Genomic DNA, 13,188 nt, shown 5'->3' with positions numbered 1-13,188 from the left:
AATGGTGGATGATGTAGTAACAACGCAAGCTATGGATGGTTGTGATGAAAGCTTGTACGACTTGAGCCCAATGTCATAGACACACAAATGAACTTGCCTTTTCATCATCGAGGAGTGATTAAATCCATTCACATTGCTGCCAAGGTCGATATGATGGAGAATCAGTCGATGATTGACCAACTCACTGTTTATCGATGTTGGTTGAAAGCAAGCTATTTTAAAGATACGGGGAACATGCGTGCTGAGCAATGCTTGCTGTACCATCTGTTTTAGAAAAGCGAGCTGGCACATTTGAAAACGCTACTCACGTGCCATTTCACTCCGCTCTACATCTTTCCGTTAATGCAGCCGACACCATCCATCAGGAGAAAGCAACTCCATCACGCTTACAGCATAGTGAAAACATATAGACAGCCATATCTCAAGATTTCACAATGAAACGTGGGGGTTTTTAATAGAGCAATGGGCTCGGCTTGGCCAACTGCACCTTGTGTGAAAGTTTCACGTTCAATGTCGCAATTAGCCCAAAAAATATGTTTTGGTCGTCGTCGTCGAAGAGGTCGACCCACAGATCCAGTTTGGCTGGTAGCGACATTGCGAAATCTGGGATTGGCAAGCTTGATCGTGAAACTTTCACACAAGGTGCAGTTGGCCAAGCCGAGCACGTTGCTCTATTCAAAACCCCACGTTTCATTGTAAAGTTTGGAGATACAGCCACCTTTATGTTTGTAAGCGTGATGCTATATGAAGAGTGGTCTTTGTTCATTGTCAAGTATTTATATGGAGGCTTTTGGCCTCGGGTTTATTGTAGGGAGTATGTCGGAGAGTGATACCCCTAAAATGATCGTATTTGAGAAGAAAAGTGGGAAGGAAAGTACAAAGGAAAGTACAAAATGACAAGACGAGGGTGGGAGCGAGCTAATCAGAATCATTAAGTCTCATGGAAGAGACACTCCCCGAAGAATTGGGGGGATCGGTGGATGGCGGAAAACGTTTGCCCTTGGTTTGAAGCTTAAAATAAAGGGTGGTAAAACTTGGTGAACGTAAAGATCGAATAATTTCCTTGGCTTCGTCAGACATGGGGAAAGACGTCACCATACGATCGATGGACTCAGGTGATGCTGGTGCTTTAGATGACTTGGCTGATGGCTTTTCATTGGAAGATTCTGTAATATGATTACTGATAATCATGTCGTTGTGGGCTTCAAGGGGTGAATAATCAGTGCTAAGCATGGATACATCAGATGATTGGCTGGCAGCAGTGGAAATAGAAGACGATGGGGACATTGGCGGGACATTGATGGGCTTGACAATAGTTTGACGATTGGGACATTTAGCAGCACGGTGACCATTTTGGCCACAAGACCAACAGGGGCGGTATCGGCTTGGATGAGTAGGACATGAAGACAAAGAATGGCCGGATTTGTGGCAATGGAGGCAATGAAGCGGCATTTCAGCCCATGTTGCATAAAACCAGTCTTCGGAGTTTGGCCATGAAATCTTGTGTGAGAGCGAGGATGATTGTTTTGCATCTGAAACGTTTAATGTTGCATAACCATGACCCATGAACAGATTTGAGTCATGATCACGCAAAATACCATAATCCAGAACGTCACCAAAGGACGAGAGAGCTTTACAAATGCCGTCGGTGAGCTTATCACGAGAGGTGAAAGGAAGATTGCTTAGGCGAAGATGAACGAGACAAGAATCAGCTGGTAAAGGCACACTGGGCAAGATACGCATACCATCCTTGAAAGCAAGACCTGACGTACGAGCTTTTTGGTACACGTTAGAGTCATCGATAAAAAGTTCAACAATGCGGCGAGAGTGATCCGAGTGAAGGCGTACTCCACAGTTGTTGGGGAAGCTTGTATTTAGATGGCACAAAAGCGTAGCGCGATTTTCAGTACGAGACGTGAAGTCAAAGAACAAGCTGGAACAAGAAGCAGGAGAGCCGCCGGCTTTCCACACATTCGAGTGCACAGCATTGTCATGAGCCGTTGGTTTCAGCGAATCCCGCAATGGGGAATGAGTGCGAGCTGAGGAATGAGTACTGGTAACGTTGGCATAAGAAGGACGATGCTGGCTATTTTGTGTGCCTGATTCCTTATCAGGCAATTTGGTTAAATTCTGGGAAGACATGTGTTTGTTCATTGTCAAGTAGGTGGACCCTGGCAGAGCAAAAGATGTAGAGGGACGTGTTTGTGTAACTCGGCTACTTTGCATGACTGGAAGGATGGAAGGATGATACTGTATACTAATGACAAGAGCCCATCCATTGCGAGCTATCAGCCATTTCTTCACAATCAGCATTGTTGCATACTCCATTGCATACGAACGATTCTCCTGCTCCAGAGGTTCATTTCTATGATTCAATTATCTTGATCAGAGTTGATTTGACTGAGATACGCTCAAACACGATTACATCAGTTAAGCTAGATACAGCATGCTCTATGTTGCTCAACTGATGTAATCGTGTTTGAGCGTATCTCAGTCAAATCAACTCGGATCAAGATAATTGAATCATAGAAATGAACCTCTGGAGCAGGAGAATCGTTCGTATGCAATGGAGTATGCAACAATGCTGATTGTGAAAAAATGGCTGATAGCTCGCAATGGATGGGCTCTTGTCATTAGTATACAGTATCATCCTTCCATCCCTCCAGTCATGCAAAGTAGCCGAGTTACACAAAGAAGTCCTCCTGCATCTTTTGCTCCATCAGGCTCAGCTACCTGACATTAAACAAAGACCGCCTTTCATATAGCATCACACTTAAAGCATACGTAAAACATAAAGGTGCCTGTAACTCTAAACTTTACAATCAAATGCGGGGTCTTTATGAGGACAAAGTTGCTCGGCGGGGTCAAAGCGATCTTGTGTCAAAGTATGAAGTTCATCGTGGCCAATCCCAGATTTCGCAAATGTCGCCACCAGCCAAATTAGATCGGCGGGTCGACCTCTTGAATTTTTTTTCGACGACGAGCAAAAATATTTTTTGGCTGGTGGCGACATTCGCCAAATCTTGGATCGCCCATGACGAACATGAGACTTGAACAGTGTATGCTTTCGACCCCGGCGAGCAACTTTGTTCTATTAAAGACCCCACGCTTGATTGTAAAATTCTGAGTTACAAGTACCTTTATGTTTTTACTATGCTTTAAGTGTGATGCTATATAAAAGTGGTCTTTGATTATTGTCTATATGCTCAACCTTGATAGAGCCAAACATGCAGGCGGACCTCTTTGTGTAACACAGCCGGTTTGCAGGACTGGAAGGGTTAATGCATAATACTTTATACACAGCTCATCATTGACAGCTAATAAGCCATTCCTCCCATTCATCTTCGTTATCCAATCCAATGCATGTGAACGATTACTCTACTCCAGCTCATCTTTTCTATCATTCAAGCATCTTGATCCGAGAGGATTTGAATGTACAACGCTGGAACAATGAATATCATTTCAACATCTCAAAAGGATGGCTCATTGTCATTTGATCGTCATGGTTTATTGTTACAAGGGGGGAAGCTATTTTATATACATCGTTATTCCTTAAGCAGAAGTAGCAGGGTACACCTTGGGCAACCATTCCTCAAGGTACTTGTTGCATTCGGCTGGCTTTTCCCAAAGTACCCAATGACCAGCACCTTCAATATTGCGGAATTCGACCTTGGGGACATACTTTTCCATACCATGGGTCATAGCAGGAGGAAGGGCTCTATCACCTTCGGAAGTAACCATAAGAGCAGGCTTTTCAATGATAGGGTTAAGACCTATATACATGTACATCCTTTAGCAAGCTTTTCTTCCTCAATGCTATAATATACATACCCTTATTATCCTCGAACTGGTATTCGAAACGCTTGTAGAGGTTGAGTGAAGTACCTGCACCACGTTGTCGGTATTGAGATACATAGTAATCGAGTACCTGTAGTCATCATCGTTATTATCATGCACATAAGAATCCATCGACATTGATAAACAGCATCACAATGCATACCTTTTGAGACACAATGTCACTCTTGGATATTTCAGCACGTCCTTCAACCATGGTCTTGGTGTTGGGATCAATCATGGGTTCCTTCATTTCGCCTACGGGTCGGAAGAAGCGCTTGAAAAATGCCTCGGTCTATGTAACACCATAGCAATGAGATACAATGGACTATGTCAAATGAGCTGAAAAAAAGCTTACATGAGCATTGATTTCTTCCTCAGCCTTGGGTGAGACAAGATACAATTGGTAAGTAAAGTTGGGTAGCTTCTCCACAAATTGTTGCAAGGTGATAGGCTCGGTATTAGGGACCAGGTAAGGTGTGCAGAACGATCCAACTACATGATCATAATGATGATGAGAGTGAGATGACAAGAATGTGATGATAGATTTCATATGTACCTGCTTCCACACGATGAGGATAGAATTGTGCAAAGCGCCAAGCAACGAGACCTCCCCAATCATGACCAAGTACTGCCACAGTAGGAATTTGCAAGTGATCCAAGAGTGCATCCAAATCAGCAGTAAGGTATTTATCAGTGTACTTGATAGCTTCAGCTGGTCCCTCCTATTATTATCATAAAGATTGGTTACTATACAAGATGGGCGCAGCAGCAGATGATGATAAAGAACATACACTCTCGCCATAGCCTCGGATGGTAGGTACAATCACACGATAGCCAAGCTTGGCGAGGAATGGAATTTGTTCACGCCAGCCGAGCCAACTGGAGGATGTATGTATATGAGTTGATTGATATAGAAAGTGCCAAAAGTAGTATTAGACTTACAGGTCGGGCCAACCGTGAACAAGGAGCAAGGCCTTGGTAGCTGACTGATTCTCATCTACGTAATGAAGACGAAGGCCATTGGCATTGAAGTATTGGTGGTTGAAAGTGCTAGGGTCAGTTGGGTCCATTGTGCGTGTGTGAATGGAAAGAAAGTAAGCGCGTCCCTCCTCCCCCTATTTATAAGTGACACCGTAGTTTATGCGGGATGTACAAATATGTGGTTAGTAAGCCCGATTTGGTCAACCTCCCCTCCAATCAAATAAAGTCAACTGGTAATGGCAGCCCCATAATGCTAACGCATTTACATACACACACACAACAAGACATAAATGGATTACTAATCAGCTGGTAGTAGCAATAGATGTATTTCGGGTGATGGGGGGGGGGTTAAATGGTTACTCGAATGCTGAGCCCCGTTGAATGTTGTCAAGGCAACGTAGCAATGGATACAGTTTGACGACAATAAGGGCACGTGCTGCTACGATCGAGCCATCCTTGGATACATTCACGATGGAAAGCATGGCGACACGTCAACCGCAACGTTTCCTTGCCCTTGACAAACAGCTCATCTTGGCAAATGGGACATTCTTCGTCATTCTCTTCAACTATTATTACATAAAAGATAAGTCTACAGCACTGCTTGATGATGATGGTGTCACCCTGCTTCTTTTACATACAACATGTCGTGGACGCCGCAAATTTTTCCGAACCACTGCATGGGATAAGATCAAGCTGGGATTAGAACATGATGTCTCGTGGTGATTGAGTAGTATTACCTGTAAGGCGACGACTTGTTCTTGCCAGCGAAAACAGTGATAAATGTACTTGCACTAATAATGAAAAGATCTTTGATAAATTTGATGCTGTACATGGCATGTATGTATAGTATAAATCTCATTACCGCCCAGCTGTAGGTGTATCCGTTTTACGCGCACGTCGACTGAACAAGGATGAAAACCAGGATTGACGTTGACCTGTAGTAGTACTAGTAGGTTGTATCGCAGTTGCGGCTGAGGAGGAGGAGGATGGTTTCGTTTCTTGGGGCATAGCAGGTGATATTTGCACTTGAAAGGTATCATCTGATTGCGTAGTATAGGATACATTGACAGCCGACTTGGTTTCCATGGGATGCTGGAAAGTGATTTTCGACGTTTCACTTTTCGTATTGTTACGTTGTTGTGCATCCGAATGAGAGGCTGATGATGAAGATGCTGCTGGAGGAGGTGCAGGTGCAGCCATCTAATAATATGACAAGTTATAGTATTTACATTACCAGCAATGGGCAATTTCCATGCATACCACTTCAATAAAGGATGACATGCATTGCTTGCAGACCAAAGTGTATGATTCGGTCAAGAATGTTTCTACTTCAGTATCGCATGCATGACAATAGAATCCATTGACAATGGGCTCGTCGCTGTTGGGATGCTTTGCTTTTGTACCACCATCCACATTTGCTGGATGATGGTTGTTCACTGTAAAGTTGACTGTCAACTGCTGCTGCTGTGCGGACATGATGATGGTGAACAGCAATAGAGTAAAAGAAAGATATAAAATGGGCCGTTCAATGGGTGAATTCACTCTCGTTTTATAATACTCTTCCCACCAGTAGTGGTAGTCTGCGCCTCAAGAAAATCGATTCATCACGTTATCCATGGGTTGCTGATAGATGATGGCTACGCAAAAAGGAGCGACTCAGGAAAGTTTCCTTACATGGTATCATACATCACTTTCTCATATGCTATCGTCAATGCTTCCGTATCCTGGTATCACAATGCACATGGTCACGGACATACTGACGCCATGATTGAACCATTATGAGTATGCTATATAGGTGCCATCTCAAGGTGGCGTTGTAAACGATAAACTTGATAATTCCAGCAGTCTGCGACAGCACCATACCACCAACACTTGTACTTTAATGATATGAGATATTGGGATCACTGCAATTTTAGTGAGATGAATGAAAAGCTGCTTCTTTATTATACATAAAGTCTATTGATAAGGTGCCTGACAAAAAAGAATCTCTCTTTCTTCATTACTCCGCGTACCATGTTCCGGATTGTTTCACGCGTCGTGTCAGTGTCCTTGTCCCACAATAGCAGTCGTCGTTTACCTCCGTTTTTCTATTATACAACTACAACTACAATGCCACCCAAGAGAAAATCAAGCAGCAGTGAGACTAGCACCAAAAAAAAGTCCAAGGTGTGGGAGCCATTCGATCCTTCAGTGCCCAACAACACGACCATGCCTTCCGAAATGTCCTTTTCCAACGCTCCTGAGGGAGGTGTCAAGATCGCATCGTACAATGTGTCTGGTCTACGTGCGTCTGTCAAGAAAGGATTCCATGACTATGTCAAGGCCGAAGATGCTGATATCCTATGTATCCAAGAAACCAAGGTGCATGAAGCTTTGCCTGATGTTATTGATAAAAAACAATACAAGCACATGTACTGGGCATTTGATGACAAAAAAGGCTATTGTAAGTGGATCGTTGCTAGGTGATGCAAGAGTGAAAAGGATTGACATGGGATATCATTTTTATCTAGCGGGTACTGCCGTGTTCTCAAAGGTCGAACCTGAAAAGGTCACTTATGGATTGCCTGACTTTGATGATGGATCACGGGGTCGCGTCATTTCCTTGTTCTACCCGGCCTTTGTATTGATTGCATGCTATGTCCCCAATGCTGGTTCAGAACTCAAGAATTTGGATAAGAAGATGGAGTTTGACAAGTACATGGAAAAGTATATTCGATCATTGCAAAAGGAGGGTAAACCTGTCATTTGGGCTGGGTAAGTTGGATACCATCACGTGATACAATCCCATGTCACTTACACGCATATCTAGTGATCTCAATGTTGCTCATACGCGAGATGATATTGCTCGACCTGATACCAATGAAAGGTAAAAATGATAACGTATGGAGATAAAGAATATGAGACTAAAGGCACTACACAGATCAGCAGGCTTTACTATTGAAGAGCGTACCGATTTCTCCAAAGTACTTGCACCCAGCGAGGATGGACAACCTGGTTTGATTGATACATGGCGTCATTTTCATCCTGATACGAAGGGCCATTACACTTACTACTCGTATCGTTTCCAATGTCGTGTCAAACGCATTGGCTGGCGTTTGGATTACTTTGTGGTGACGCCTGATCTCATGGACAAGGTGGTAGAAAGTAGCATTCGTCAAGAGGCATGGGGTGCTAGTGATCATGTTCCCTTAGTACTCATATTGAAGGATACCAAACTTGACAAGTAGAAAATAGTCATTCATCCAATAAAGAATTGTCGTTGCATGGCAAGCATTAAATTCGTGCTGAGACAAATCAACCTCTCCTCCTCCTCCTCCCATACAACCATGTCGACAAGGAAATCCAAATGGGAATCTGACGAAGAGTCACCCAGCACACCCACCACTAAACGACACAAGAAAACGTCCACAGAAAAGAAACACCACACATCACGCCATGCTTCCCCTTCTGTCACCACCCATGACACGTCAAAAACAAAAGCAACACCAGCACCAGCACCAGCATTAGCCAAACCCATGCCACGTCGTTCAACAAGTCGACCATTTATTGAGGGTTGTCGAAGTGTGGATCGATTCGAGCGTCTAAACAGGATCGAGGAAGGATCGTATGGTATTGTGTTTCGTGCACGAGACCGTGATAGTGGAGACGTGGTGGCTCTGAAGAAGCTGAAGCTCGATAAGGAAAAGAATGGGTTCCCAGTGACCAGTTTACGAGAGATCTACACCTTGATCAATGTCAAGCATCCAAATATCGTTAATGTACGGGAGATTGTTATGGGGAATCATCTTGATCAGTAAGTATATCTCGGCTTTTATATATATGACATGTCGACTAATAAACTAGATAGAGTGTATATTGTCATGGATTTCATTGAACACGACCTCAAGACATTGATGACGGATATGCGCACCCCTTTTCTACAGTCCGAAGTCAAGACATTGATGCTGCAATTACTCTCTGCTGTTGCTCTGTTGCATGACAACTGGATCATCCATCGTGATTTGAAAACGAGCAATTTACTTTTGAATAATCGAGGTGAAATCAAAGTGGCAGACTTTGGCTTGGCACGCAAGTACGGTAGTCCATTAGGTCATATGACTCAGCTGGTCGTTACATTGTGGTATAGGTATGTACATGGATCCATCCCAAATGATATGTGTTTCCCATTTCTAATCATACTTTAGAGCACCCGAGCTTTTGCTAGGCACCAAACAATATACCACGGCGGTGGATATGTGGTCCATTGGATGTATATTTGCTGAGCTGATCAACAATGAACCTCTGGTATCAGGCCGTAGCGAAATTGATCAAATAGACAAGGTAAAGAACGCATGATCTATTATCCCTCTTGTTGATTCTCTAACGTGGGCCGAATGTAGATATTTAAATTATTGGGTGCACCCAACGAGAAGATCTGGCCAGGATTTATGGAACTGCCCTATGCGAAAAACATCTCTATGAACAACCAATCATCGTATGTAGGAAGAATTGGATCTCTATCCCATTTCTTACACGTTTCTTCCCTTATAGATATAGCAGCTTGCGTAGTCGATTTCCTTATCTCACAGAAGCCGGTCTAGATTTGCTGTCCAAACTACTTACATATGATCCTGAGCAGCGTATCACAGCCGAGCAAGCTCTCAATCATCCCTATTTCAGGTAAACATGTGGCTGGCTAGTGTTTGAAATGTGCAAAAAGCTAACCGTTTTCATTAGTGAGAGTCCTCCTCCCAAAGATCCTGCATTATTCCCGACTTGGCCATCCAAAGGATCTGGTGAAAAGTACGTAGTAGGAGGAAAATGGAATGAGGGTAGTATACTAAATCACGTTGATAGGAGGAAGATATACAGCCCGTCCGCACCACAAGGCGTCCATTCAGGCTTGGATGATGATAACGATCCTACCTTGGCGGGTACCTTATTTGCTGGACAGTCTGAATCAGCTGGTTTCCGATTAAAGTTGGCTTGATCGTAGCAAGGATAGCGAATAAACCCTTCCTTTTTTTTACCATGACAACTCTCAGCAGCATTGTTGGCGATCTTTACTATTATTGAGCATATATTATAAAGCGTTTCCATGCCTCTGGGGCATTTTGCGCGAACATTGCCATGGAAACAAGATTGGCGAAAATGAAAAGGATGAAGGTTGGATGATGCAGCACATTATTGAACGTAGCGGGATGATGAAAAGCATTCATGTTGAGTTATCATTGTATATACATAGTGAATAATAAATGGTGCAATTAATACTAATTGGCCCTTGACGTTCGGTAGGACGCTTTAAGTTGAAGATTTGGTCACGGGCAACAATAAAGTCACTAGTCGATGCAATCAGTCCCAAGTTTTGTTGCTGTATACCATAGTTCTTCTTGAATACACTTGCTTGTACCAAAATCCTAGTCAATGCAGTTACTGGTCATAGAAATGCAATTTTGTATCTACAAGTAGCTATACAAAAAGTAGTACCAAGATGCAGCTGATATTCAGGGAAGCTCCACAGCCAAGAGAGCTGGCATAAAGGCAGATGGCAGAAGGCATAAAGGCTCCCACACACCTCTCTCTTGCTTACTGCAAACCAGATCACTTACGCCAAGAATAGACGTACTCGTTCATGTGAAAGCTTTTGCAAGGTCGATCGCTCTAGCTCGGTTTACAATCAGGTAGAAAGTAAATATTCGACAAGCTAGTGGTTGGCATAAAGGCAAACGTATTAGAGGCATAAAGGCTCCATACACCCACGGATCTATTCCACTGAAATGATGGGATCTGGCGGCTGGGGCAGCTTCGTCTTCAATCGTCAACATCAAGGCATTAGCTTCTTGTATAGCTGCTTCACACTTGCCATTTTCGCTGGAAAAATCCTCCTGTGTCCGTAACCGATATTCAGGAAGCTCCTCAGCCAAGAGAGCTGGCATAAAGGCAGACGGCAGAAGGCATAAAGGCTCCCACACACCTCTCTCTTGCTTACTGCAAACCAGATCACTTACGCCAAGAATAGACGTACTCGTTCATGCGGAAGCTTTTGCAAGGTCGATCGCTCTAGCTCGGTTTACAATCAAGTAGAAAGTAAATATTCGACAAGCTAGTGGTTGGCATAAAGGCAAACGTATTAGAGGCATAAAGGCTCCATACACCCATGGATCAATTCCACTGAAATGATGGGATCTGGCGACTGGGGCAGCTTCGTCTTCAATCGGCATCTCGCGTGGTGTCTTCAATATCGAACTAAGAAAGAGACACTGCTTGTGTTGCTATGGCTCCCGTATACATGTCACCAGGGAGACCAAGTCCGATCCTGGTTTGGTAGTTTCGACCAAAAAGGCAACTCCGATTTTATAATCGTAAAATGGTTTCCTCCTCCCCATCCCATAAATGCGTGAACATTGACGATGACATCCTTTCACCACCGGCTTCTTTTTAATGTGCGATATATACATATGGATGCGTAATATATAAATAAAAGAGAATCATTGTGAAGCCAAAAAATGGTCTTCTATTGACAAGATGCCATGAAAGACTGCGCTTTTATGAGAATTATAGACAACTCATAAAGAGCTTTATCGTGGAAAATTGAGGCTAAGCAGTGAAAGATACCAGAGATTAAGCAATCTGGGGGTCTGGCGAAGCAGCTTGTATGTATTGTAACAGGGAAGCTGGTATAAATATAGAAACATGTATACATTCTACCCTGCGTGCATGTGTGTGTTGGGGAGGGATACTCAATTATGAAGGATAATGAAGCCATACATCATCATCACCTGTTACCATGGCAACAACGATAACGTTGATGACAAACGCAACCAGCATTAAAAAGAGATGGTTCATTGCAATGGTGACCGTTCATTATTCATGATATCAGGTTCCGATCACGTTGGCGATCTTTCTCGTTGTGCCAAGACCCCAAGCAAATATGCAGCAGAGCCATGGAAACGCCCTTTTATTGGCTGCTCCATTCTTCAAAAGAACCGGGCTCGGCAAGCCTTGTCTTCTTCCCGTATTTCCGCTTTGACAGTAAGCGAGATGAGTACCGGTCCCATACAAAGCGCAGAAGATCTTGAATACACAAAAAAAGCTCGTCATGGCCACGGCAAAGACGTTGTTGACGAACACAACATTCGGCAGGTGGCCGGATGTCTTCCGATCGATCCTCTGAATCAACGATTTCTCTTAGTGTCATCCCGAAAAAACCCTGGTGCATGGGTTATTGTAAGTATGAAGGCTTTGTTTAAAGACATGTATACACTAAAAACAATGACTCTATCTATGTAGCCCAAAGGAGGATGGGAAGAGGATGAAACCCAGGAGCACGCCGCATTACGAGAGACTTGGGAAGAAGCAGGTGTCAAAGGAAAGATCACTCGTCATATTGGTGTATTCGCTGAACGCAACAAAAAGGGTATCAAAGCCCATCATTGGATATATGAATTAGAGATTAGCGAGGTGGTCAAAAAGTTTCCTGAAAAAAAGAAACGTGAACGACGTTGGGTATGAGCTCTTGTCACTCCTGCATGATTCTCCATCATCATTCAGCTGACATTTTGTGTACATAGTTTACTTTTGATGAAGCATTGATCGCTACCAAGTCGGCCTATTTGCATGATGCTCTTCGATTGTCTAGTTTGAATCCTGCAGTACATCGGGCCGCTGAAACGCATGATGGGAATGGGCAACATCCACCACAACCACAGCAACAACAACAACCACAACCAATAACCACAACTCCGCGACCATCCCAAGATCCCCAGGAGAAGATAACACCACAACAACAAACGACAGCCCCACCTCCACAGCCACAGCCACAATCACAACCGCCTCCACCACCACAACAACAACCACAAGAGAATGTATCCGCTTTACCACCATCACCACCCTCAGAAGGCAAAAAGGGCTTTGGTGCTCAGCTAAAGTCTTTACTTAATCCCAAGAAACTAGGATAACTTTCCATATTTGATTGATAGCATTTTTGCCCACACATCAAGGGATATAGTAAATTCGCATTCTGCATACTACCACCACCACTACTACTACTACTATTGATGACCACCACCTATCCTTGTGTTTGCGTGTGCGTTTTATTGTTGGATTCATCATGAACACCATACATGACCCTTCTTTTGTACAATGAAACAAGTCCATGAGATGTTGAGAGAGCTAAAATACAGACCAAATGTGACATTATTAAATTCTTACTGCTTATACTTTTACCATTCTCATACTTAAAGGAGACCGATTCATCGATATCATCTCGTTTGCTCTTTTTCTTTTCCACATGCAAACGATTCCTAGCACGCTTGAAAGACCTGACAGTACAAGGATTATACCCGCTCAATGCACAAGGCGAAATTCGTCGTGTAGCACAACACGAAGACC

The 13,188-nt window shown here is 43.5% G+C and overlaps 6 protein-coding genes across 6 annotated transcripts; 3 read left to right on the top strand and 3 right to left on the bottom strand.

Annotated features, from left to right (window-relative positions):
• Positions 1–918: 918 nt before the first annotated feature.
• Positions 919–2,154, bottom strand: O0I10_009585 (uncharacterized protein; the record flags this gene model as incomplete). The annotated part of the gene is made up of 1 exon (XM_058489573.1): positions 919–2,154. The coding sequence occupies one exon, from the start codon at positions 2,152–2,154 to the stop codon at positions 919–921; it is 1,236 nt and encodes a 411-aa protein (XP_058339609.1).
• A 1,398-nt stretch (positions 2,155–3,552) lies between these two features.
• Positions 3,553–4,907, bottom strand: O0I10_009584 (uncharacterized protein; the record flags this gene model as incomplete). Its single annotated transcript, XM_058489572.1, has 7 exons — positions 3,553–3,773; positions 3,832–3,928; positions 4,001–4,129; positions 4,193–4,329; positions 4,394–4,559; positions 4,629–4,716; positions 4,780–4,907. 7 exons carry the CDS (start codon positions 4,905–4,907, stop codon positions 3,553–3,555), a joined length of 966 nt encoding a protein of 321 aa, XP_058339608.1.
• Positions 4,908–5,205: 298 nt separating this feature from the next.
• On the bottom strand, positions 5,206–6,294 carry O0I10_009583 (uncharacterized protein; the record flags this gene model as incomplete). The annotated part of the gene is made up of 5 exons (XM_058489571.1): positions 5,206–5,384; positions 5,457–5,491; positions 5,556–5,609; positions 5,681–6,018; positions 6,079–6,294. 5 exons carry the CDS (start codon positions 6,292–6,294, stop codon positions 5,206–5,208), a joined length of 822 nt encoding a protein of 273 aa, XP_058339607.1.
• Positions 6,295–6,927: 633 nt separating this feature from the next.
• Positions 6,928–8,045, top strand: O0I10_009582 (exodeoxyribonuclease III; the record flags this gene model as incomplete). Its single annotated transcript, XM_058489570.1, has 4 exons — positions 6,928–7,261; positions 7,329–7,572; positions 7,628–7,684; positions 7,739–8,045. The coding sequence occupies 4 exons, from the start codon at positions 6,928–6,930 to the stop codon at positions 8,043–8,045; spliced, it is 942 nt and encodes a 313-aa protein (XP_058339606.1).
• A 99-nt stretch (positions 8,046–8,144) lies between these two features.
• O0I10_009581 (uncharacterized protein) lies at positions 8,145–9,787 on the top strand (the record flags this gene model as incomplete). The annotated part of the gene is made up of 7 exons (XM_058489569.1): positions 8,145–8,611; positions 8,666–8,944; positions 9,003–9,138; positions 9,198–9,292; positions 9,349–9,477; positions 9,535–9,600; positions 9,655–9,787. The coding sequence occupies 7 exons, from the start codon at positions 8,145–8,147 to the stop codon at positions 9,785–9,787; spliced, it is 1,305 nt and encodes a 434-aa protein (XP_058339605.1).
• Positions 9,788–11,838: 2,051 nt separating this feature from the next.
• On the top strand, positions 11,839–12,755 carry O0I10_009580 (uncharacterized protein; the record flags this gene model as incomplete). Its single annotated transcript, XM_058489568.1, has 3 exons — positions 11,839–12,024; positions 12,088–12,303; positions 12,369–12,755. 3 exons carry the CDS (start codon positions 11,839–11,841, stop codon positions 12,753–12,755), a joined length of 789 nt encoding a protein of 262 aa, XP_058339604.1.
• Between the last annotated feature and the right edge of the window lie 433 nt (positions 12,756–13,188).

The sequence above is a fragment of the Lichtheimia ornata genome (genome assembly GCF_029851405.1).
Source record: "Lichtheimia ornata isolate CBS 291.66 chromosome Unknown scaffold00057, whole genome shotgun sequence".
NCBI lineage: Eukaryota > Fungi > Mucoromycota > Mucoromycetes > Mucorales > Lichtheimiaceae > Lichtheimia > Lichtheimia ornata.
Note: the sequence above shows the minus strand (reverse complement) of the source record. Positions and strands in the feature narration are given on the sequence as shown.